A 23,836-nucleotide genomic window follows, 5' to 3' on the forward strand; every position below is an offset into this window, starting at 1 on the left:
GCCTATCACTTCTCTCTTTCAGCTAAACCAGTTTCTTTTAACTTGGGTCTCGCGACGTTTTTGTTTAATCGACAAGCAAGATATAAGTAACATTGGGTACATTAACTATAACCCAGTTGTAAGCTAATTTGTCATTAGCGTATGTTCAAGGTCAATTTAGTGAGTGGTCCAGAATTTCATAATAAAGAAGTGTGTCTCTCCACAACGTGCAGGCTCTGTGATCTCATAAGCATGCGAATCATGTTTAGATCTTGATATATGTATACATTTTGTCAACATGTATGGGAAGCTGTGAGTAACAATGGAGACTTTTTGACCTTTTGTGATCTTGGTAGCTCATAATCTAAAAAGGTTCATAGTAAGCATTTAAAGCCAAGTGATGTTGTATCACATTTGGTTGGATTAGCTCAGAGCAGAAAGCTGGAGAGAATTATTGGTTCATCGATGAAGTCTAAAATTTTGGCCGATCATTAACACTGAGTAGCCAACATCATTGCTTCGTGAACAAGCAATATCTGTAACACGCCTATTGTTAGCCTTCAACGCAGGCTATCTTTGGAATTACACAAAGTGAAGAGCATTTTCTAAGACCATTATTGGTATACTCCTGCTACTTATCGTTAGAGAGTTGTAAATAATGCGCTCATGCTGCAACTCACTTCCAAAGATCAGTCAAGTCGGTTCACAGATGGAGCTCGACACTCATGTCCACCAGACATGACCACTTTACTGGAAAAAAAGTGAACTTCGTCTTTTTATTACTGTGATTGGAAGAACAAGGTAGTAAATAGTATTTTCTTAAGTGAGGCCGTATCTTTTGACCTCTCTATATACGATTTGTAGACCAATTTTATTGGAAGGAGCGTTGCTTAGTTGAGGTCATCAGCCGTTTGCACCAGTTAACGGTGCTTCAGTTGTTGTATAAAAGATGTATTGAATTCCAGAAATATCTGACACCAAATAATTGTTTATTCTGTTACGGCTCGTTTCGAAACAGCGTCATCAGCTGGCAAAAATTACATTTAAAAGTGGTATGAGTATTTTTCAGTTCGTGTTTCGTCTCAATTGACTGGAACCTCTTATGCGGTATGAGATACGTATGTACACTCTTTCACTTAATCGCAGCATTTTGAACTTGCATATTGCGCCATTATACTTCAAATTTAAAGACAATATTGATCCTAACAATGTCTTGCTTAATGTTCAGCGCACATTGAGGTATATGCAAGGCAACTCAGTGTATTGCCATGCAGACTGGACGACGTTGACAATTACAGATACGGTGGAAACAGGATCATCGTCATTGCACCGTGGTTCAGTGAAAACATGTCGTCTCGTCGGATGAATCACATTTCTTCTTACACAAGGTCCTGTGACGTCAACCAGGCGAAGAGCTGCTCGAAAGATGCACCGCCTGCTGCTGTGGTAAGGTAATAAAGGCAGTGTCTTGCTACGGCGAACATTCACGTGGGTTTCCATGGAACAGTGGTAGTAATTAATGGGAACATGGTAGGTGTTACGTACCTGAATATTATTGTTGACTGTCTTCCGCCATTCATGCTTGTCGTGTTACAGGAGTATGAGCGCCTTGATAACGAAATTAGTATGATGTCGATCAAATGTGTCAAACCTGAACTTGATAAGGACACCTCTTGGAAACTATCTGACGCCAGCTCAGCGCCAATACCCATCTCCCCGCAGTTGGGAGGAATTAGAATTCTGGTGCCACATACCTCTGGAAAACCAACAAGCACTTCTTGAATCGATGCTTTCTGGAATAGTTGCTGTATAGCGTTTTACATGAGCACTGATACACTATAAAGTAGGTTTTATGAAGGGTTTGGACTCAACGTTTACGTTTCATTATTTAGAGTCGAGCAAATATACTGTATGCCTCCTTACTGTACATATATATATATATATATATATATATATATATATATATATATATATATAGAGAGAGAGAGAGAGAGAGAGAGAGACAGAGACAGAGAGAGACAGAGAGGGAATGATATATATTTCTTGCTTTGGCTAGATTTAGAAGTGAATTGTTGTTAACATGTGTTTAATTGATGTACTTATCAGCCCACAACTATAGAGGAAGATGTGAAAGTTACCAGAATAAATAAGCATGAGATATGTCTCGTCGAAACGCAAGAGCGCTGTCATGTCCACAAAACCCACAGCAGAGAGACAAACAGTTGCTAAATGGCCAAGCTGGTGTAACCATTACAGACAACTAAAATTGACTAAATACGCGATATACACTCCAGGAAATTGAAATAAGAACACCGTGAATTCATTGTCCCAGGAAGGGGAAACTTTATTGACACATTCTTGGGGTCAGATACATCACATGATCACACTGACAGAACCACAGGCACATAGACACAGGCAACAGAGCATGCACAATGTCGGCACTAGTACAGTGTATATCCACCTTTCGCAGCAATGCAGGCTGCTATTCTCCCATGGAGACGATCGTAGAGATGCTGGATGTAGTCCTGTGGAACGGCTTGCCATGCCATTTCCACCTGGCACCTCAGTTGGACCAGCGTTCGTGCTGGACGTGCAGACCGCGTGAGACGACGCTTCATCCAGTCCCAAACATGCTCAATGGGGGACAGATCCGGAGATCTTGCTGGCCAGGGTAGTTGACTTACACCTTCTAGAGCACGTTGGGTGGCACGGGATACATGCGGACGTGCATTGTCCTGTTGGAACAGCAAGTTCCCTTGCCGGTCTAGGAATGGTAGAACGATGGGTTCGATGACGGTTTGGATGTACCGTGCACTATTCAGTGTCCCCTCGACGATCACCAGTGGTGTACGGCCAGTGTAGGAGATCGCTCCCCACGCCATGATGCCGGGTGTTGGCCCTGTGTGCCTCGGTCGTATGCAGTCCTGATTGTGGCGCTCACCTGCACGGCGCCAAACACGCATACGACCATCATTGGCACCAAGGCAGAAGCGACTCTCATCGCTGAAGACGACACGTCTCCATTCGTCCCTCCATTCACGCCTGTCGCGACACCACTGGAGGCGGGCTGCACGATGTTGGGGCGTGAGCGGAAGACGGCCTAACGGTGTGCGGGACCGTAGCCCAGCTTCATGGAGACGGTTGCGAATGGTCCTCGCCGATACCCCAGGAGCAACAGTGTCCCTAATTTGCTGGGAAGTGGCGGTGCGGTCCCCTACGGCACTGCGTAGGATCCTACGGTCTTGGCGTGCATCCGTGCGTCGCTGCGGTCCGGTCCCAGGTCGACGGGCACGTGCACCTTCCGCCGACCACTGGCGACAACATCGATGTACTGTGGAGACCTCACGCCCCACGTGTTGAGCAATTCGGCGGTACGTCCACCCGGCCTCCCGCATGCCCACTATACGCCCTCGCTCAAAGTCCGTCAACTGCACATACGGTTCACGTCCACGCTGTCGCGGCATGCTACCAGTGTTAAAGACTGCGATGGAGCTCCGTATGCCACGGCAAACTGGCTGACACTGACGGCGGCGGTGCACAAATGCTGCGCAGCTAGCGCCATTCGACGGCCAACACCGCGGTTCCTGGTGTGTCCGCTGTGCCGTGCGTGTGATCATTGCTTGTACAGCCCTCTCGCAGTGTCCGGAGCAAGTATGGTGGGTCTGACACACCGGTGTCAATGTGTTCTTTTTTTCATTTCCAGGAGTGTATGTACGAAAAATGGGTTCGTCATATTTTTAGATGATTCGACGAGATCTGCTGGGACTCAATGAGTTGTAGGCAAGTCATTACCTCTGATTTCATTCCCCATACCCACCTCAATACCATCAGTCAACGACTGTTTGCCACTAACACTGTAGTGTACAGGCAAATGATGGCTTTTTAGTTAATGTAGGAAGATGCAGGATAACTAGTACAAAATTTTTATTTACTGTGATGGAAGCAGCTTGCTGCAAATGTGGAAAAATGTAAGTTAATAGGATAAGTAGGAGAAACAGTGTGGGAATGATCATTGTATTAGTGGTGCTTTGCTTCACACAGTCATGTCGATTAAATGTCTTCACGTTGCGCTGCAAAGATACATTAACTGGAAAGAGAACGTAACGTCGGTTGCATGGCAGCCGAATGGTCGACTTCGGTTTCTTCGACGATAACGGAAAGCTAATCTCCTATAAAAAGGAGACAGCAAATAAGAGGCGTACTTCTACGTTCAGTTATAAAGCAAGTATTAATTGAATACAAACCGGGAAATCCTACACTGAACCAGAGTTCTATTTTCGAAACAGTATTGAGAAACTGTAGAACGGTGCTATTGCCACCAACATTCATCTTGGTGTAAGCACCGCGAAGACAACGGAAATCAGGGGTCTCACTGAAGCGTATAGAGATTCGTTTTTTCCTCATTCTGTTTGAGAATGGGGACAAGAAATTTAATAATTATCAATCATTCAAGCTACTCTCAGATATGCACAATATGGTGATATATGGGGTATATACATGATTGTAGATGTATATGAATAAACTCCAGGTGGTAAGAAAATATCATTGATTACTTACTGATCAGCGAGGCGGAATACATTTTCACGAATAGTGCGTTATATTGTACATCACATATGTGTCAGATTTCCGACGGTGATGGTAATCAGGTACAGTGAAACCGAGCGAGGTGGCGCTGTGGTTAGACACTGGACTCGCATTCGGGAGGACGACGGTTCAATCCCGCGTCCGGCCATCTTGATTTAGGTTTTCCGTGATTTCCCTAAATCATTCCAGGCAAATGCCGGGATGGTTCCTCTGAAAGGGCACGGCCGACTTCCTTCCCTAATCCGATGAGACCGATGACCACGCTGTCTGGTCTCCTTCCCCAAAACAACCAACCAACCAGGTACACTGAAATTTACGTCGGCAGTGCAGTGCGATGGATTCTACAGCATTGGATACGACTTCTGCCATGCATCTGACAGCGCTTTGCAGAGTATAAATGCAGACGTACAACTTAGCTAGACATCCACTTCATAAGAGCAATTTATGATACAACTGCTAAGCCAGAGAGGAATAAGAGCACAATTCATTATCATCTAGAAAATCGCAAAGCAATTTTTCACACCTTGTGAACATCCTGAGGTAGGTTATGGGAACTATATACATATCCGGACCTCAGAGTATTCCGTTTCACTACATGCTAATACGCTGACTGCACCTTGTACTGACTTCCCATAGTAAGGGCTCAAGCAAATATGTGCAATTCTGATCATTTGTGTACTGTCACATACCTAGTCATTGGTATGATGATCAATTTAGTCTCATGTCCCGTTCTTGGTTTCGCAGTTTTGTATGTGATGAAACAACTCTCCCAAGGAGGGTATGCTACGTTATAAATTATGTAGTATAGTAAATCGCTCCTACTATTCTTGACGTGTGGGCTGGTGATTATGTTTTACCTGGAGTATGTCAGAATCACGGCCCAAAAACAACGTTATTTATTCAAGTAATACATTTGCTGTGTAGTCGGGTTTATTGCTGTTACTGCTACACATTAACTTTCATATTTGCGTACGCTGTTCTCATATCTATTTAACGAATTATTTTTCTCAGTAAATAAATTAATGGTACTATATAAAGCATCTGTAGCTATCATGAAGAAAATATACCGAGCCTCACAATGAAAAATAAAATGTTGTTGCTCAATTTTGAAGTCGTGTTCCTGTGTAACAGAAGAAAGCGTGAGAAAAGCATTAGAGCGCGCTATTCCTCTTCATTCTTGAAATTTCGCAGTATTGCGAAGAATGAGTAAGACACATTGACGACCTGTAAAAGAAGAAAAATGATGAGTGCAGATTCTACACATATTCAGGTAATTTGTTGAGAATTACTCCGTCGTTCTTCGAGGTCTGTTCAAAAAATTCTGAAACATTCGTAACTTCGCGCCAGTGGTGTGTTGCAGCGAAATGTGGTTGGCATTCCTGCACTTCCCTGTGCTTAATATGTTAACTGCTGGAAGTTTCATTGTTGTGTGTCTGTTAGTTATTGTTCAGTGCTGTATTGAGTAGTTCGTTGTGTCTCGCAGTTTGAGAATTTCGAGATGTTAGAGTTAGAGGAGCAACAAGACTGCATTAAATTTTGTGCGAAACTAAATAAAACCTGTACAGAGAAACACCAAATCATGCAGGAAGCCTACGGTGATGAGTGCGTAAGCCGTACTCGGTGTTACGAATGGTTCACACGATTCAAAAATGGCCGGACGGAAGTTAAAGGTGACTCTCGTTCACGACGCCGTTCGGCGTCTACCGATAATGCTCCTATCAGGAACGTCAACGAAAATGTCCGTACCAATCGAAGACTGCCCGAGGGATTGCAGAAGAGTGTAACATTTCAGTTGGATCATGTCATGACATCCTCACACAGCATTTTGCATTGCATCGTGTCGGTGCCAAGTTCGTCCCACGGCTCAAGAAAAGAAATACTTTCACCTCGCAGTGTATGAGGAGTTTTTGGATTGCACAGATGAGAAAGGGAAGTTGCTTAAGAGAATGGGTCTACGCTTATGATGTTGAAACCAAGGTTCAGTCTTCACAATGGGACGGGGAAGGTTTTCCAAAACCAAAAACAACTCGTCAGGTCAGGTAAAATGTCAAAGCCGTACTGATAGTTTTCTTTGACTTTGAAGGATTAGTTCGTGCCACAGGGCCAACCTGTAAACCGACGGTACTACCGGGGGGTGTTGCGACGCCTGTGAGAAAATGTGAGAGGGTAAACGGGCTGAAATGTGGGGAGACAGTTCATGGCTCTTGCACCACGATAACGCTCCCTTTCATTCCTCCCTGTTGATGTGTGACTAATGCACAAAATAGGATATCATTGTGCCGCCTCATCCGTCGTTTCCTCCAGACTTGGTTCCTTCGGACTTTCTTTTCATTTCCCAAGTTGAGAACCTCTTTGATAGGAGGTAGATTTATAACGATAGAAGGGATAAAAGAGAATTCGTAGGCGGTGCTTCGCTCGATCCTGCAACAGGCGTACGAAGACTGCTTCCGGAAGTGGGAACTGCGTCGGGAGCGATGTGGAGTATTTCGAAGGAGACTATGCACACTAAGTAAAAGGCAAGCTCAGAAAAAAATTTGGGGACGATGTTGCGGAATATTTTGAACAGACCTCGTATATTGGCAAATATGAATTAATCATTGATACCAGATTACAAATTCTTAAGAACTCAGAAACTTCTAAGCCAATTTTTTGTTTTCGAATTGTTGCCGATACTAACATTTCAGAAACGCTATACGATCCTGGAAACATATTATTACATTTACTTCATTGTCCACTCCATTGGTTTACAATGACTTGTAAACTTGTAACATCTAACAATGTGAGATTTTAAAATAGTGATCAGTACGCTGGGCGTCCCTGGGGAAGTCACGGCAGAATGCCTTTTTCTATACCGATGCCTGCTAAGTAGTGCAGAGATTATGCTGAAATTATCTAGGTAGTAATTACTTTGTCCTTTATAGATGGTGTGTAGCGTCGTTATACAACCCTCTCAGTAAACAGTTTCTTGAAATTTAGCAGTTATGTTTTAGTAAGAAAAAATAACATTTCTTCATTGCTGCAGGACTTGTGCTGTGCAGATCTCCGCTTTAACAGCAGTGAACTGTGTAGTGTACGTAACAGTTTCCTTTTATTCACCTTCGTATGAATGCCACAAGCTGGAGTAGAGCTCGAGAATAAGCAATATCAATTTTTGTGCGCTGATCAGTTCAAAAAAGATTGCAGCCTTCTAAGGATTCTGTCAGTAAAACTATTATACAGTTCTAGAGACCAGCTTAGCCGTCGTCTGTGGTTGCAAGATGTAACCATGTCAGTGACTTTTATACATGTAGATGACTTCAGGTGGCTACTGGAGCAGCAAAGTTATTAATGTCTCATAAGACTTGATTTTGAGGTTGCTAATACTGTAAACAAGTAAAAAAAAAAGAGTAAATAAATCAGGCTGACAGAGGGCATGGTCGATATTATCATTGTCACGGTAGGTTTTTTTAACAAAATGGAAATACTTACCAAGTAATGATCAAAACTCCTATCGAAACAGTCCCCTTGGCTGTCTACTCATATTTGCCAACTTTTCTGGAGATGTTGGAAGCAGCGAGGGAAATTTTCAGCTGGGACGCCTGTAGGCTTATTTGTCAAATCCCGTTCCATGCCCGCAACATACTGATGAAACTTTCCTTTCAGTCAACTTTCCACTCGCGGAAAGATTAAACAAAATCATAAGGCGAGAGGTCGAGCGAATATGGCGGATGTGGGATGGCATTTACATAATATCTGGCCAGATACTCGTTAACAGGTGAAGCATTAAGTGGTCTTGCTTTGTCAAGCAGTAAGAACCAGTCCTGAGAAAGTCACAAATCAGGGTGGCGACGTTGAATTGCTCACTTTTTCACCTCGAGGAAACATACACAAGGCGAACTAATCTTTAGTATCAAGCAATGCAATCAACATTGACTTTGTTCTCGAAGGTTGTCGTTTGACATTTTTCGAGGCTGGTGATCCAATACTCCGCCATACAGCACTTTGACACTTCGTATGAGGGTCATACTGGTAGCACCAACTTTCATTCACAGCCATAATCTTTGACAGAATATGTCGGATCGCATGTGGCTCTATCCATTAGTCCAGCAGATATTCTTCGTGTTTCCTCTTTCTGTCTGCATGTTAGTGTGTGAGGTACAAGTTGTGCATTAAGTTTCCGTTTCCCTATGTCTGCGCGTAGAACCTTATAACACACATCAAGATTCAAATTAAGTTCTTCTGACACCGTACACATAGTTGTATTACCGGCATCTTGCAATAACTGCATTACACGCACCAAGTTTGCATCGGTATGTTCTGCTGACGGGTGACCAGCTATGGGATGGTCTTGTACTGAATCTCTGCCTTCACAAAACCTATTTTCCCACTCGAAAACAAAACTCCTCGAAAGTTCCTCGCCTATGTATGCTTGGTTAATCATTGCCCATGTTTCATTAGAGATTTTTCTGAGATTAATACAGAACTTAATGTTCACTCTTTGCTCACAGTTACCGTAGTTTGTGCCACAATAACTAATGCGCCAAGAAGCGAAACCGCGTGTTGCTAAGTACAGTCTTGCCACTTTGACAGGAATTTGCACGCAAATGCAGCAACCAGACGTTCACTGAGTGACAACAGGTGACCAAAAGATGATCAAGTTTTGTGCTCCATCGGATACATGTATCGCGTGAAACGTCCGAAAGTAAACACCTTGCAACAATCGTCGGAAGGGTCCAGCGAGGGGCAGGGAGCCTTTTGGTGTGTGGAATGTTTTCGTGGTATTCCCTGAGTAATTTTCATTTCAAAGGACGCCACATGACAGGAAACATAGAAACAACATTATTTTTGTTCCTTGTGGGTATTTCCAACTCAGATATTTTAAAAAAAACCTATCGTGGAACATTTCGGACAAAGGTAGTATATAAATATTTTGGACGTTTCGTTTTTGACTCCGTGAGACATCTTCGGAGGTAAATTGGCAACTACAAGCATAACAGCGGGGCCACCCCACTTATAAAGCAGTGCAGAGGATATCACTATTCATCATGTGATTCCAATTTCAGGATTATCTCGTTCTCGTTTGTACTCTTCGATTGTCATTCTTGTGGCGGGAAATAATCATAAACATTTTATGTAACTTAACACTTCCTTCTTTCCCGTAGGACGGATGTGTCTGTGAATCTCTATGACATGTGCGCTCGATAATGAGTTGCCTTCTTTAAAACGCTTGTGTCACTGAATCTTATTTCTTCGTTTCATCAGGGAAAATATATTCTGCTACCGCCGATTGTTCATTGCGTCGTAGACGGGATTTCGTTTTTTGTTCAGCTAAACAGGTTTCAGAGCTGCTTTTTGAGGTTCCACTTTATACTTGCCCAAAACTAGTAGGAATTTTATACACGTCAGGTGTCGCTAATGAATGCTGTACATCTTTTACCGTTCTTAAGCATCCTTTTATCTTATTGTGGGTCTAAAAACCCCATACTTGGAGAACTCTTCTGCTATGCCATCTGTTATTTTGTTAATAGACGGGAGGAAATCATTCCCAGCTGTCAGCGGTAGATCCTCATTAGTCCTGGCGACGTTTTCTGGGACAGAGTATTCCGATCCACTTCTCTTCTGGAGTAGCAATTTTGCTAGAAAGCGTACGGTATGTGATTCATTCATCTAGTGAATAAAGCTGCCCTCAAGTTTTATTAGCTTCGTCCACTAAGACGTTAATGACATCTTCCTTTTGCCACGGTTGACAAGAATATTATTCTGACGCGTATTCAAATCTTACTTTTTCAATACGAGATGGAATCCACAAAGTAAAGTTGAGTGGGACAGGTGTTTCAGTGAAGACAGCGCATGTTATAGAGGATCATTAGGGGTTCACAAACACCACAATAATTCTAATAGAAAAGAAGGAAGTGCTATGTTGGAAGAAGTATTGGTGTCGATACGAGATGGAATCCACAAAGTAAAATTGAGTGGGACAGGTGTTTCAGTGGAGACAGCGCATGTTACAGAGGATCATTAGAGGTTCACAAACACCACAATAATTCTAATAGAAAAGAAGGAAGTGCTATGTTGGAAGAAGTATTGATGTCGATACGAGATGGAATCCACAAAGTAAAATTGAGTGGGACAGGTGTTTCAGTGGAGACAGCGCATGTTATAGAGGATCATTAGGGGTTCACAAACACCACAATAATTCTAATAGAAAAGAAGGAAGTGCTATGTTGGAAGAAGTATTGCTGTCGATACGAGATGGAATCCACAAAGTAAAATTGAGTGGGACAGGTGTTTCAGTGGAGACAGCGCATGTTATAGAGGATCATTAGAGGTTCACAAACACCACAATAATTCTAATAGAAAAGAAGGAAGTGCTATGTTGCATGAAGTACTGATGTCGGACTCGCGCCAACAGAACGACGATTGATTACATTCAGTCGTCAACGATGGCGCCTGCCAGATATAATCATACAGTCAGAATCCCGTGACGAATAGTAGTGTCTTGTACGCTCCTCTTGTAATGGTACTTGAATTGCGTAACCATTACTGCACCTCACCTCAACCTCTCGATACCAGCAATATTCTACTGAGTTTCTGTAAAACAGTTAACATATTTCTGTGACACCATTCAGATTTGATTTCATTAATGTAGAGGTACTTCGATACATCGATATGTATATATTGCAATGGTGTTATTCTTATGTGTATTCTTTCTTTTGTCACTATGATCTTTGACGTACTTGTAACTCTGATTTTTTGGGCGCGTAAGCAGTTATTAGAGAGTCCAGCTTTGGTCGTCATGTTAAAAAGACGCAAATTGTAGTCAGTTTATGAAATGTGAACTTTAACAGTGAGGAAGTTATTTTCAAGTATGTTTTATATTGTGAAGTGATGTTTTGGATTGATTTACGTGATATTGCATCAAAAGTTATAAAAAAGAAGTGTAACTTAAATTTGGAGTGCTGATTACTTTTTTACATCACCATTGTCCTAACTTGCAAAAGTTTCATCTTGAAAAATGGTTTATGAAACACATTTATAAAACTTTTCAGTATCGCAGAATAACACCTAGTCCTCGTTGCATCCGAGCTTGGAATCATCACTACATAGATTTTCGACGATTGAGCCATGAGTTCAAACGAGACCAGCGTGGGAAACACGAAAAGATGAGTGCCTAGTTTATCCATTATTTCAAGAAATGACTTTATTAGCTGTGCTCTAATGACACCTGCCACATAACATAACTTTGTTGTTGCCCGAAAATGCAATATTTAGCAACGTGAGCAACTCTACAATCATAATAAATTTTTGACCTTTGTTGTGGTAGGGTTGTTAGACTCTACAAATGCAGCATCTCCTTGAGCTGAGATTGCAGTTGCCCTTTTACCTCCGAAGATGTATCGTCAGTCGGAGACGAAACGTCACGGCGTAATTTTACATATCAATCACAGTTTCTCAGCCTGGAAGTTGTAACTGATGTAAACATCGGACGCCAACATCATGTTCAAGGCGAAAAAAAAAATAAAATAAAATAAAAAATAAAAAATAAACGTATCAATTTAATAGAGTTATACATCAGATTCTGTTTGATCCCCTGCCCCAAATCAGCCAATCAACCAACACCAGATTATGTTTCACAGCATCCTACAACGTGAATTCCACACAAAGTATTAACTTATTAAAATTTGTTGGTATTAAAAAAATGTATGTATTTTATTGTGAACTTGGGTATAGCCCCTCTCGGAAACAGTATTCCGACCCCTTTTCTGGGTACGTGAGACTCGTGACGCACCAGTATATGTGTTTGTAGACTGTAGGTGACTTTAACGGATGCTTGTATAGTTAGCGCTGCATTCGTGCTGTGCTAAGATAATGAGACAAGGAACAGGGTGAAAGCCTATTCCTCAAACCACAAAGAGGGCCGCCCAGCTCAAGTTCCCATAGGATGGATTGGTCATGAACACCACTGTAACTTGTTCAAAATGTTGAAATGTGTGTGAAATCTTATGGGACTTAACTGCTAAGGTTATCAGTCCCTAAACGTACACACTGCTTAACCTAAATTATCCTACAGACAAACACACACACCCATGCCCGAGGGAGTACTCGAACCTCCGCCGGGATCAGCCGCATAGTCCAAGACTGCAGCGCCCAAGACCGCTCGGCTAATCCCGTGCGGCACTGTAACTTGTCCTCATTTCATGAGACACTGCGGTCAGGTATGGAATGTAAGCCACGTCATAGGTGCAAATACCAGTAATCAGGAACGTTAAGCTACTACCTGTCCCAATCCGTCCCGCCCCCCTCACCCTCCTTGTCGGCCAAGAAGTAAAAATTTCATCCACCACCTGCATTCTAACCGGATTACCTCCAAGTTCAGCGCCAACGCAGAAGCATCCGCTAGCGATCTCGCTTATGCAGGTGGTTTTCGGGAGTTTATTTTTATATCAAGGCTCCCAAGGAAGGGCTATTTTAGACAGAAGAAAGAATAATATTTAATTACAGGCAAGTATTAAATTAAGTCACTGGGGTCAGAAGAGAGAATGATTTCTGTGTTTCCTGAATCGCAAAGTATTTGGGAAGCTGCGGTATACAAAATGGAAACCTGAAATCGTCACTATGGTTCTGACATCAGCTGATAATGTGTTTAGTGACCCACTGTGAAACAGTGTGGGTACAGTGAGTGTATTGACTGGAATGCGAAACTTATGAAAAGTGTATCATTAGCCTTTTACATTATTAGCCTAAATGTTTTATTTATAGAACTCTATTGTACACTGGGGATGAAACTAACGAAGTAGCATGGTTTTTAAAGGCTGGCCTCGTATTTCAGAGGGTGGAGTTGGTAATCTTCATTCGGCCATTCTGATTTACGTTTTTCCTGGTTTCCCTAAATTAATTCTGGCGAATGACGGGTTTGTTACTACCACATGGCCGCGACCGACTACGTATCCAACCCTTGTCAAACTAGACCTGTATACAAGAATTACGTTATTTTTATTGTTCTTTAATTGTAATACCGTGATATGTCTAATACTCTCATAAAAGTGATCGACAGGTGAATAAAACTACTACTACTGGTACTAAACGTGTGGCATGATTGTTTAGTTTCTCAGTGCTGATGACCTTAAGTCCGTAGAAAGCCCAACAACAATAGTGACGACGTTACCTGTCGGGGCGGATAACACAACAATATACTTCATCATTTCTTTCCCTGGCATAGTTCAGGTAAGGAGGTAATATCAATTTTGTACTGATGAGTCATTACTGAAAAGAGCATTACCTACTGCTCCACTGCACTAGTATAAATAAAAATTACTAAGTCTTGAGGTGTGAATATTCATTTTAAGCATGAACCATAAACTTGTTCGTAGAAATCACTCTAGACTGACGATATGGTGCAGTCACTAATGAATTCAACGGTATTAGTATACAAATGGCGACAGTAAAATGTCTATCTGTTTCATTTAATTCTTGAATTATTTCTGATAAATATGGATGTACACTGAACCCAAATAATATTTCAATTAATTTTCAGCTTGATATTTTAAACTATAGTTAAAACAGTTTCTGTAAAGTAATTTGACATATATTTATATTTTAACTGTTTTTCTACATTTTTATCGTAGTGTCGCATAATTTTAAAGTCCCCAATATGTAAAGACCTCCTGAATGTTTTTTGATCTTTAAAGTTACGTTGCGGCAATAATATGTCCAACACACTGTGCCCAGAAATTTTTTTAACGGAAACTGTCTACTAATGTAGGCTTATTTTTATAAAGAGCAGTTTTATAGTTGATGAACCTAGCACTGTCTAGAACAGACAATTTATATAAAACGAGATCCATAAAGGTGTAAACGTATCGCTCGGAAATGCGTTTTAGTTATTGCTCATTTCACAGTTTTCAGACAGCATAACATTTTCACCCGTAAAAACAAAAATTGCAAACTAAGTGACAGATATTAAATACGTACATATAGTTTTTATTTGTTACTCATGAAAATATTCTACCATGACATTCACAAGGACGTGAAAGTGCTTCAGTGAAAGCGAAATTTATTTATTTATTTATTTATTGTTCCGTGGGACCACATTTAGAAGTCTCCATGGTCATGGAACGAGTCAATACATGAAATTATAACATGATTGTAGAAACAGATGATATGAAATATAAGAAACATATTCAGGCTACAAGTCGTTAGTTTAAATAAAGAAAATCAAGAATGTAACACTGGAATTTGCTTAATTTTTTAGCTCTTCCAGGAGCTCCTTGACAGAATAGAAGGAGTGAGCCATGAGGAAACTCTTCAGTTTAGACTTAAAAGTGTTTGGGCAACTGCTAAGGTTTTTGAGTTCTTGTGGTAGCTTATTGAAAATGGATGCAGCAGAATACTGCACTCCTTTCTATACAAGAGTCAAGGAAGTGCATTCCACATGCAGATTTGATTTCTGCCTAGTATTAACTGAGTGAAAGCTGCTAACTCTTGGGAATAAGCTAATATTGCTAACAACAAACGACATTAAAGAAAATACACACTGTGAGGGCAATGTCAAAATTCCCAGACTATTGAATAGGGGTCGACAAGAGGTTTTCGAACTTACACCATACATAGCTCGAACAGCCAGTTTTTGAGCCAAAAATACCCTTTTTGAATCAGAAGAATTACCCCAAAAAATAATACCATATGACATAAGCGTATGAAAATATGCGAAGTATACTACTTTTCGTGTTGAAATGTCACTTATTTCAGATACTGTTCTAATGGTAAATAAAGCGGCATTTAGTTTCTGAACAAGATCCTGAACATGGGCTTTCCACAACAGCTTACTATCTATCCATACGCCTAGGAACTTGAACTGTTCCGTCTCGCTTATAACATGCCCATTCTGTCTGATTAAAATGTCAGTTCTTGTTGAATTGTGAGTTAGAAACATAGAAATAGGTCTATAATTGTCAACATTATCCCTGTCTCCCTTTTTATAAAGTGGCTTCACTACCGAGTACTTTAATCGGTCAGGAAACCGACCACTCCTAAAGGAAAAGTTACAGATATGGCTAAGTACTGAGCTAACATACGTGGAACAATACTTCAGTATTCTGCTAGATACCCCGTCATATCCATGAGAGTTCTTGGTCTTTAGTGATTTAATTATTAACTCAATCTCCCTCTTGTCAGTATCATGGAGGAGCATTTCAGGTAACAGTCTCGGAACACTTTTTTCTAAGAGCGCTATATGATTCCCTGTTGGGACTAGGTTTCTATTTAGTTCGCCTGCTATATTCAGAAAGTGATTATTAAATACTGTACATATATGCGACTTATCAGTAACACGGACATCCCCACTACGCACTGATTCTATATTCTCGATCTGTCTCTGCAGACCAGCCACTTCCTTTACGACTGACCATATGGTTTTAATTTTATCCTGAGACTTAGCTATTCTATCTGCATACCACATACTTTTTGCCTTCCTAATAACTTTTTTAAGCACCTTACAATACTGTTTGTAATGGGCTGCTGCATTTAGATTGTGACTGTTTCTAACGTTTTGATATAACTGCCACTTTGTTCTACAAGATATTCTTATCCCTTTAGTCAGCCACCCAGGCTGCGTGTTTGTGCTAGTACCCTGTTTTGAACGTTCTAACGGAAAGCAACTTTCAAAGAGCACGAGAAAAGTCTTGAGGAAAGCATTATATTTATCGTCTACTGTATCAGCACTATAAACATCTTGCCACTCTTGTTCCTTGATAAGGTTTACAAAAGTCTGTACAGCAACTGGATCAGCTTTCCTAAAAAGTTGGTAACTATATTTAACATGTGTTGCAGCACAAAAATCTTTTAGACTTAAAATTTGTGCATCATGATCTGAAAGGCCATTCACCTTTTTGCTAACAGAATGCCCTTCTAATAATGACGAATGAACAAAAATATTGTCTATGGTTGTTCTACTGTTCCCTTGCACTCTCGTTGGAAAGAATACGGTTTGCATAAGATTATATGAATTAAGGAGGTCTACCAGCATCCTTTTCCTTGCACAATCACTTATACAATTAATATTGAAGTCACCACATATAACTAACTTTTTGTATTTCCTATAAAGTGAACCAAGAACCTTCTCTAGCTTTAGCAAAAATGTTGTGAAATCGGAGTCTGGGGATCTATAAATAACAACAGTCAGAAGTTTAGCTCCACTAAATTTAACCACACCTGCACAACATTCAAACACCTTTTCAGTGCAGTACTTTGAAACATCAATTATCTTACGTCCTGACGATATCGACGTCATAAGAGATTTAGAAGACATATCCCGAAACAAGGATGGAGGAGGGCATTAGCTATTTTGGAAATCATAGCGATTTTTATGAATCGTAAGGAAAACCTGAAGAGGTCTATAAGAAACGGATCTCGGCTTGGATCTTCCTGAATACGAAAACAGTGTGATCACCTCATCGCCACCTTAGCTGATAAAATTCTTCGAGAACTTGAGAAGATGACCACCTGCGTTAGCAAATAGTTTCTACTAAAGAATTTGAAAGATATGGGTTCCAGGAAAATGAAAGAGAGACTTTCTTCTAGTTCAGTTGGTAGAAATTTCCTAGACGGGCTTTGCACCGGTGGAATTTCCTGATATTATTTTGTCACAAACAGACGATGCTTTGTGCAAAATTCTTGGCTCTAGAAAAATCTGTTGTTAGATGCAGAAGTACATAACAGTCCAATCTTATTTTCTTTACAGGGTCGAAAATACGCTCTTCCACTGGAAATAGTAGATAAATTTCGTAGCTTTCATCTGTTTCAACATTTCGTTTAACCATTACTGTACAATTTGTGTAATGAGCGGAGTCCATGTATTACAGAGAGAAACAACAACTCTTGTCGCATTGCAACCTGGTGGAAAATTTTTCTGGAAACTTGTGGTAACGTATTATGGAACCAAATAGCTGAGTTCATCGATCCCTAAGCTTACGCACTACTTAATGTAACTGACATTAACTTTCGCTAAGGACAACATACACACCCATTTCCGGGGGAGGATTCGAACCTCCGAAGGGGGGAGCCACCTGGACCGTGACAAGGCGTCCAAGACCGCACGGCTACCCCGCGCGACGCAACCTGCAGCCTGATTTACTATGGTAGCCTACAGACTGACGAGACAAGAAAAACTTCAAGGTTCACGACTTGAAGAATGTGAATATTTTCTGCTAGTGCATTAGAATTTTATAACAATGTTTCGAGGACCTTCTGGACAACACTTCAAACTGTTTCTGTAACCTTAGCTGTTATCAGTTCTTTTCTTCTTGAGAGCGAGGAAAGGAAAGTTACAGCTCCACGTCAGCTATATAGCATTAGATCTTTCACACACAAGGATATATGAAGATACGTACGGTGGGAAACGTATAAACTCTTGCTGATAAAAGTGAGAGTTTTCCGTGAGATGAGCTGTACTACAGGTGGAACATGAATTACAGAATGGGATCAGGAATACAGGACCAATCGCCTTACCGAGACAAAGGACTCCCTGGAGAGTGGGAAGAACCCACCGGCGGTGATGCACAGAGGACGCTGCGCGCGTTGCAACACCAGCAGCAGCGACCGTTTGATGGACACGGGACACTCCAGCACTGACGTCACCGCGTCGTACGCCGCCAGGGCCACGTTCTCGCTCTGAAAAAGTCCACAACCTTCAGCAGACAACTCGTTGTGAATGAATACAATCATCAAACGCAGAATAGTTTCAACATTAAAATGTCATACAATACTGTATCTTTCGAATAAAAGTATGTGACGTACATCGAATTATGGATAAAAGATTAATCGACAGTGAAATACTGAGTTTAACGTTGTCAGAATAACTTTGGAATTATGGAATTTTGGAAATCATCAGACTCGAGCAGTAGAGTTGTCACTACAATACGTAGCAGGGTGTGAATTACTAATGATATACTGCAGGGTACCATTGTCTGTTCTATGTTGCCTGTATATCCCTGACGTGTAATCAGTCTCATGTGCCACATGTAGTGGAAGCAGTTTTCTTTCCAGATGCAAAAGTACTTTTGTATGAAACATTTGCTGCGCAGCAGGGAGTATAATGATATGACATTTCTGGAGCGAAACATTCTGAACAGAGTCTTGAGGCAGAACCCTTCCCTCTTTCAGAGAGTTCTCTACCGAATGAATCGTCAGAAAGTGTCTGAAGGATTCAATCTGCCGTTGAGAGTGGGTAAGGAATGTCTAGCGGTTGAGTAATGCGTTGAATGCTTCCTCTGAACCATGTTTAAACGCTCAAGTTGTTAAAGCGTGGCCAGCAAAAAGTACGTGTTTGTGAAATGCTCTGAATCGCTGTTCTCAGGAAAAGGAATATATAAGGCAAATTAACGAGAATAAATTGAAAAGTATGGCGTCACTGGCATTACAGTGATAAAGTTGTGGGATAACTGTTCCGTTAGTAGAAAATTGTCCAACTCTTCCTTTCAGTGAGATTTAGTAAGTGAGTGGAACAAAGTAATTAAAACATGTTTGTGGATTCTATGTAAGCAATCATTGTATGAAATTATTAAACAACTTCGATTATTAACAACATTTAGATAAATAACATACAACATGTGCGACTTATATAACAACAATTTAAAATATATTTGTATATAGATAAAATCATACTGACTAATCCATTCTAGTCCTAGTGAAACAGCAAATTCAAAAATACAGCTCCAGGAGGAAACATTTATTCTCTGTAAACAGTAATACTAATATAGCTACACGGTGTTCGATAATTAGAAAGTAACATAAGTTTTCTGAAATGTGCCAGTTTAATTTCTTACAAATAATCTATACTCGTAATATTTTCAGTATTTGCTTATGCTATTTCACAGTTTTGATCATGGCTGTTATTCAGCAACCGTATACTAGTTTCAACATAGGATGAAACAGCCAACTGTTTGTACATACAAGGACATAACAAGGAAATAGTTAAACACAGGATTTATCGACATTTGATTCTGATGACGACACCTCTAGTAAATGTCGAAATCTAAGTCAATGTACCTATCGCTTATGTGTAACCGGTTTGCTGTTTAATCCTATGTTGGCGCAATTGCTGAGTCTTTGGAGAAACATATGTATACAGTCTCAGTGCTAAAGTGCCAGACTACATGTCCAAAGAGCTCGAGTTTGATCCCCAGTCAATCCTAGGTTTTTTTATCTGTCACTTATCACATCTCTCATTTCTTGCAATATTTGGTAACGTGAAAAATGATGAGCTACACTGTGGTTCATAATCCACATTACATCTTAGCCTACCATACTAATGGTTGGGTAAGTCAGTTCAAAGGTCGGAGGAAGGCATCTACATGCCACCTCCAACAGGACCATGCCTAATGACGCACTGTGGTGTTCAGAACAACTGTCATGTTTATGACTGCTTTACTTACTTCCTTACAGATCCATATCAATAGCATGTATTTAAAAATTCAAAATTAACTTTGTAACTATGTACAGCTATGTACTATTTCAGTCCTTCCATGGTACATAAAAATCTGAGCGGCATTTATCAAATATCTAATTTCTCTAGACATTGTTCCATATTCAAGTGTTCAACATTCTCACGACTTACGTTCGCATTAGCACATTTGTTCCAATAACAAATATAAGTCTGTTGTAAGATACATGTATGTAGATCTCCATTTCTTACCATATGCCGCAACCAAAAAAGAAAAAAAATCATATTAGTGATAACTTGTTTTTAACGGTGAATTTAATTTTTGAAAATCAAATGCATTCCGATATTACATATGAATCTGCGTTGCATTTACAGGCATTGCAGGATGTGTCTGTCACTATTTAACCATTGTCGTGCTTTGATATGCACTCGATGGCGTGGTATGACCTCTTTGCCCAGGTAGGTAAGCAAGTGTTTCTGCCACATCCCACCACGGGGAATATGAGCTCTCCAATGCGCCGAGTTAACGTGGTTCCACAAGACGTTGCTCTCACTCGTATACCGCTGCCCATCAAAGGATAACTAGTATCAGCCAGTCAGTGAGTTTGTTAACTGAAATGTTTTTGTGTCTGTTCCAGAAGTACGTGAATTCATATTGAACTTTACCGAACGGATTTCGAAGCAGAACAACCTCAGTAATGTCACCATTTCAAAACTGAAACTGAAATTTCTCAGTCATCAAATACTAGATGTTTTTTGCTGACTTCCTACCAGTTAACTGAGTTTGTCAAATTTAACTTGTTGTGAAAAGCATAATAACAGTTTGCACAACTTGTTGAATAAAATCGGTTCACCTTTTCTAGGTGACACGTTATGTTTTTGAGGCCTGGCACCTTAGCACTTCCAGTTCCTCACTTGCTAACCTATTTCACTAGTAAGGGAAACGTCTGCTGAAACAAATCTTGGTAGTGAAATAAAACCAAGTGCCAGTGTAGATCGCATATTCTACAATGAAAAACTCACTTCTGTAATGAGGTCATCTCCAAACCAGCAGTATTCAAAGAGCTCTGCAAGCATTACAGTCAAATGGCAGCCAAATTTCCCTGTCTCTTGCAGGCCGTTTTTGTTCTGTAAAAAAAATGCTATTAGGCAGAAGATATCAAAATACTATGTGCGTTACCAACAAAATATCAGTCCTCAGCCTAAAAAAAGAAAAATTATTGTAAAATGCAGCAGAAGGGAAGAAATTTGAATAAAGATACATGGGAATCAAGAAGACAATGGATAATATAGAAAAGAGAAACAGAAAAGGGTAAAAACTTTGATGGAGAGACATACATGAAGTTTCCATAGAAATGAACACTAGAGATCAGAAATACCGACAGGGATGAAAAAAATGCAGTCTTAGTTCGGAATGTAAATAAATTGGTGGAGGAGTTTGTTTTAGATACTTCAGCTGAGAATTTCTTGACTTTGCACTGATAATAATTATATTCCTTTAATTTATTTTATATTGCTAAACAGCGCAAGTGAAGGTACAAGTCGATCACATGACTGCTATTATTTACGTGACGTATCAGTGCATTTATCGTCTTCATGTTTCGTTGAAATCAATGTAATGGTACGCTGTACCGTCATCTAAATTCTTTCTTTTGTGTGACTTAGTGCCAGTGGGACTAATCTAGAAACATTGAAGATACATGGTGATACTTCTTCTCTGTTTCCGATATTTAATAGATGGACAGCTGAATGGATAGTGGAGTGGTATATCTTTCCAGGTATATGGTCTTCGTAGTGGTCGTTTGAAAGTGAACCAGCAATGGAAAAGCAAGAAGTGAATGCTATGATAATGGACGTGCAGCTGCATAAAAATATTTGGCACCAATTTTGTTTCAGAAGAGAGGAGGCTACATTATACATCAAGAATTAATAACGAGCTAGGTCTGATTAGATGGAAACCCATTTGTGGAATTTAGACAAAATGCAAATACGAAAATGACTGTTGAATCATAGTAGGAAAAAATCCAGTTGATTTAGCCTACCATTTTGTTACTACAGAAGATTGTACCACTCTGTTCCGCAAACGCAGCAAAGAGGTTGATGGAAGCCTGTAATGAGGCGTGAGTAGAGGCGAAGCTGGCTTTAGTAGTCAGCAAGATTATGACTGGCGTTTTCTGGAATGCAGAGGGATTCTTCTCATTGTTGTTGTTGTAAAGAGTACGACCAGTCCTCTGGCCAACTGGATGGAGAAAAACCGAATGAAAGGGACCGTATCACAAATGATGAAGTAACGAACCACAGTGGGTCTTTTAAATCCCACACGACTTTGCTCGACTAAAGCGTATCATTATAATGATCTTTAACCTGGTATTCAACTTTATCAGGTCTGGATGTGAAATTTTCATGTTCACCCTGAAGGTAATGTGCAATATGTTTCTTGTCGCTCTTGGTATTCATGTTTACAGCAGAACTTAGTGATGTTATAACAGCCTCTTGACCACTACCGACTCCCTGTTCTACGCTGAGTCGGAAAGATCGGGTCTCTTGGTCAGCTATCGATAAACTCCTTCACCTACATCTATACTCCGCGAGCCACCTTACGGTGTGTGGCGGAGGGTACTTATTGTACCACTATCTGATCCCCCCTTCCCTGTTCCATTCACGAATTGTGCGTGGGAAGAACGACTGCTTGTAAGTCTCCGTATTTGCTCTAATTTCTCGGATCTTTTCGTTGTGATCATTACGCGAGATATATGTGGGCGGTAGTAATATGTTGCCCATCTCTTCCCGGAATGTGCTCTCTCGTAATTTCGATAATAAACCTCTCCGTATTGCGTAACGCCTTTCTTGAAGTGTCCGCCACTGGAGCTTGTTCAGCATCTCCGTAACGCTCTCGCGCTGACTAAATGTCCCCATGACGAATCGCGCTGCTTTTCGCTGGATCATGTCTATCTCTTCTATTAATCCAACCTGGTAAGGGTCCCATACTGATGAGCAATACTCAAGAATCGGACGAACAAGCGTTTTGTAAGCTACTTCTTTCGTCGATGAGTCACATTTTCTTAGAATTCTTCCTATGAATCTCAACCTGGCGCCTGCTTTTCCCACTATTTGTTTTATGTGATCATTCCACTTCAGATCGCTCCGGATAGTAACTCCTAAGTATTTTACGGTCGTTACCGCTTCCAATGATTTACCACCTATGGCATAATCGTACTGGAATGGATTTCTGCCCCTATGTATGCGCATTATATTACATTTATCTACGTTTAGGGAAAGCTGCCAGCTGTCGCACCATTCATTAATCCTCTGCAGGTCTTCCTGGAGTACGTACGAGTCTTCTGATGTTGCTACTTTCTTGTAGACAACCGTGTCATCTGCAAATAGCCTCACGGAGCTACCGATGTTGTCAACTAAGTCATTTATGTATATTGTAAACAATAAAGGTCCTATCACGCTTCCTTGCGGTACTCCCGAAATTACCTCTACATCTGCAGATTTTGAACCGTTAAGAATGACATGTTGTGTTCTTTCTTCTAGGAAATCCTGAATCCAATCACAAACCTGGTCCGATATTCCGTAAGCTCGTATTTTTTTCACTAAACGTAAGTGCGGAACCGTATCAAATGCCTTCCTGAAGTCCAGGAATACGGCATCAATCTGCTCGCCAGTGTCTACGGCACTGTGAATTTCTTGGACAAATAGGGCGAGCTGAGTTTCACATGATCTCTGTTTGCGGAATCCATGTTGGTTATGATGAAGGAGATTTGTATTATCTAAGAACGTCATAATACGAGAACATAAAACATGTTCCATTATTCTACAACAGATTGACGTAAGCGAAATAGGCCTATA

At 40.6% G+C, this 23,836-nt stretch overlaps 1 protein-coding gene across 1 annotated transcript in view; it reads right to left on the reverse strand.

Annotated features, from left to right (window-relative positions):
- Positions 1-5,724: 5,724 nt before the first annotated feature.
- The window catches only part of LOC126195627 (odorant receptor Or2-like), a 60,559-nt gene continuing 42,447 nt past the window's right edge, over positions 5,725-23,836 (reverse strand). The window contains exons 4-6 of the mRNA XM_049934253.1: positions 21,005-21,109; positions 18,049-18,210; positions 5,725-5,787 (exon numbers count right to left, since the gene is read on the reverse strand). Coding sequence (XP_049790210.1) covers positions 5,725-5,787; positions 18,049-18,210; positions 21,005-21,109 — 330 coding nt within the window. The remainder of the gene's footprint in view (positions 5,788-18,048; positions 18,211-21,004; positions 21,110-23,836) is intronic.

The sequence above is a fragment of the Schistocerca nitens genome, chromosome 7 (assembly GCF_023898315.1).
Source record: "Schistocerca nitens isolate TAMUIC-IGC-003100 chromosome 7, iqSchNite1.1, whole genome shotgun sequence".
In the NCBI taxonomy this organism is placed as follows: Eukaryota; Metazoa; Arthropoda; class Insecta; order Orthoptera; family Acrididae; genus Schistocerca; species Schistocerca nitens.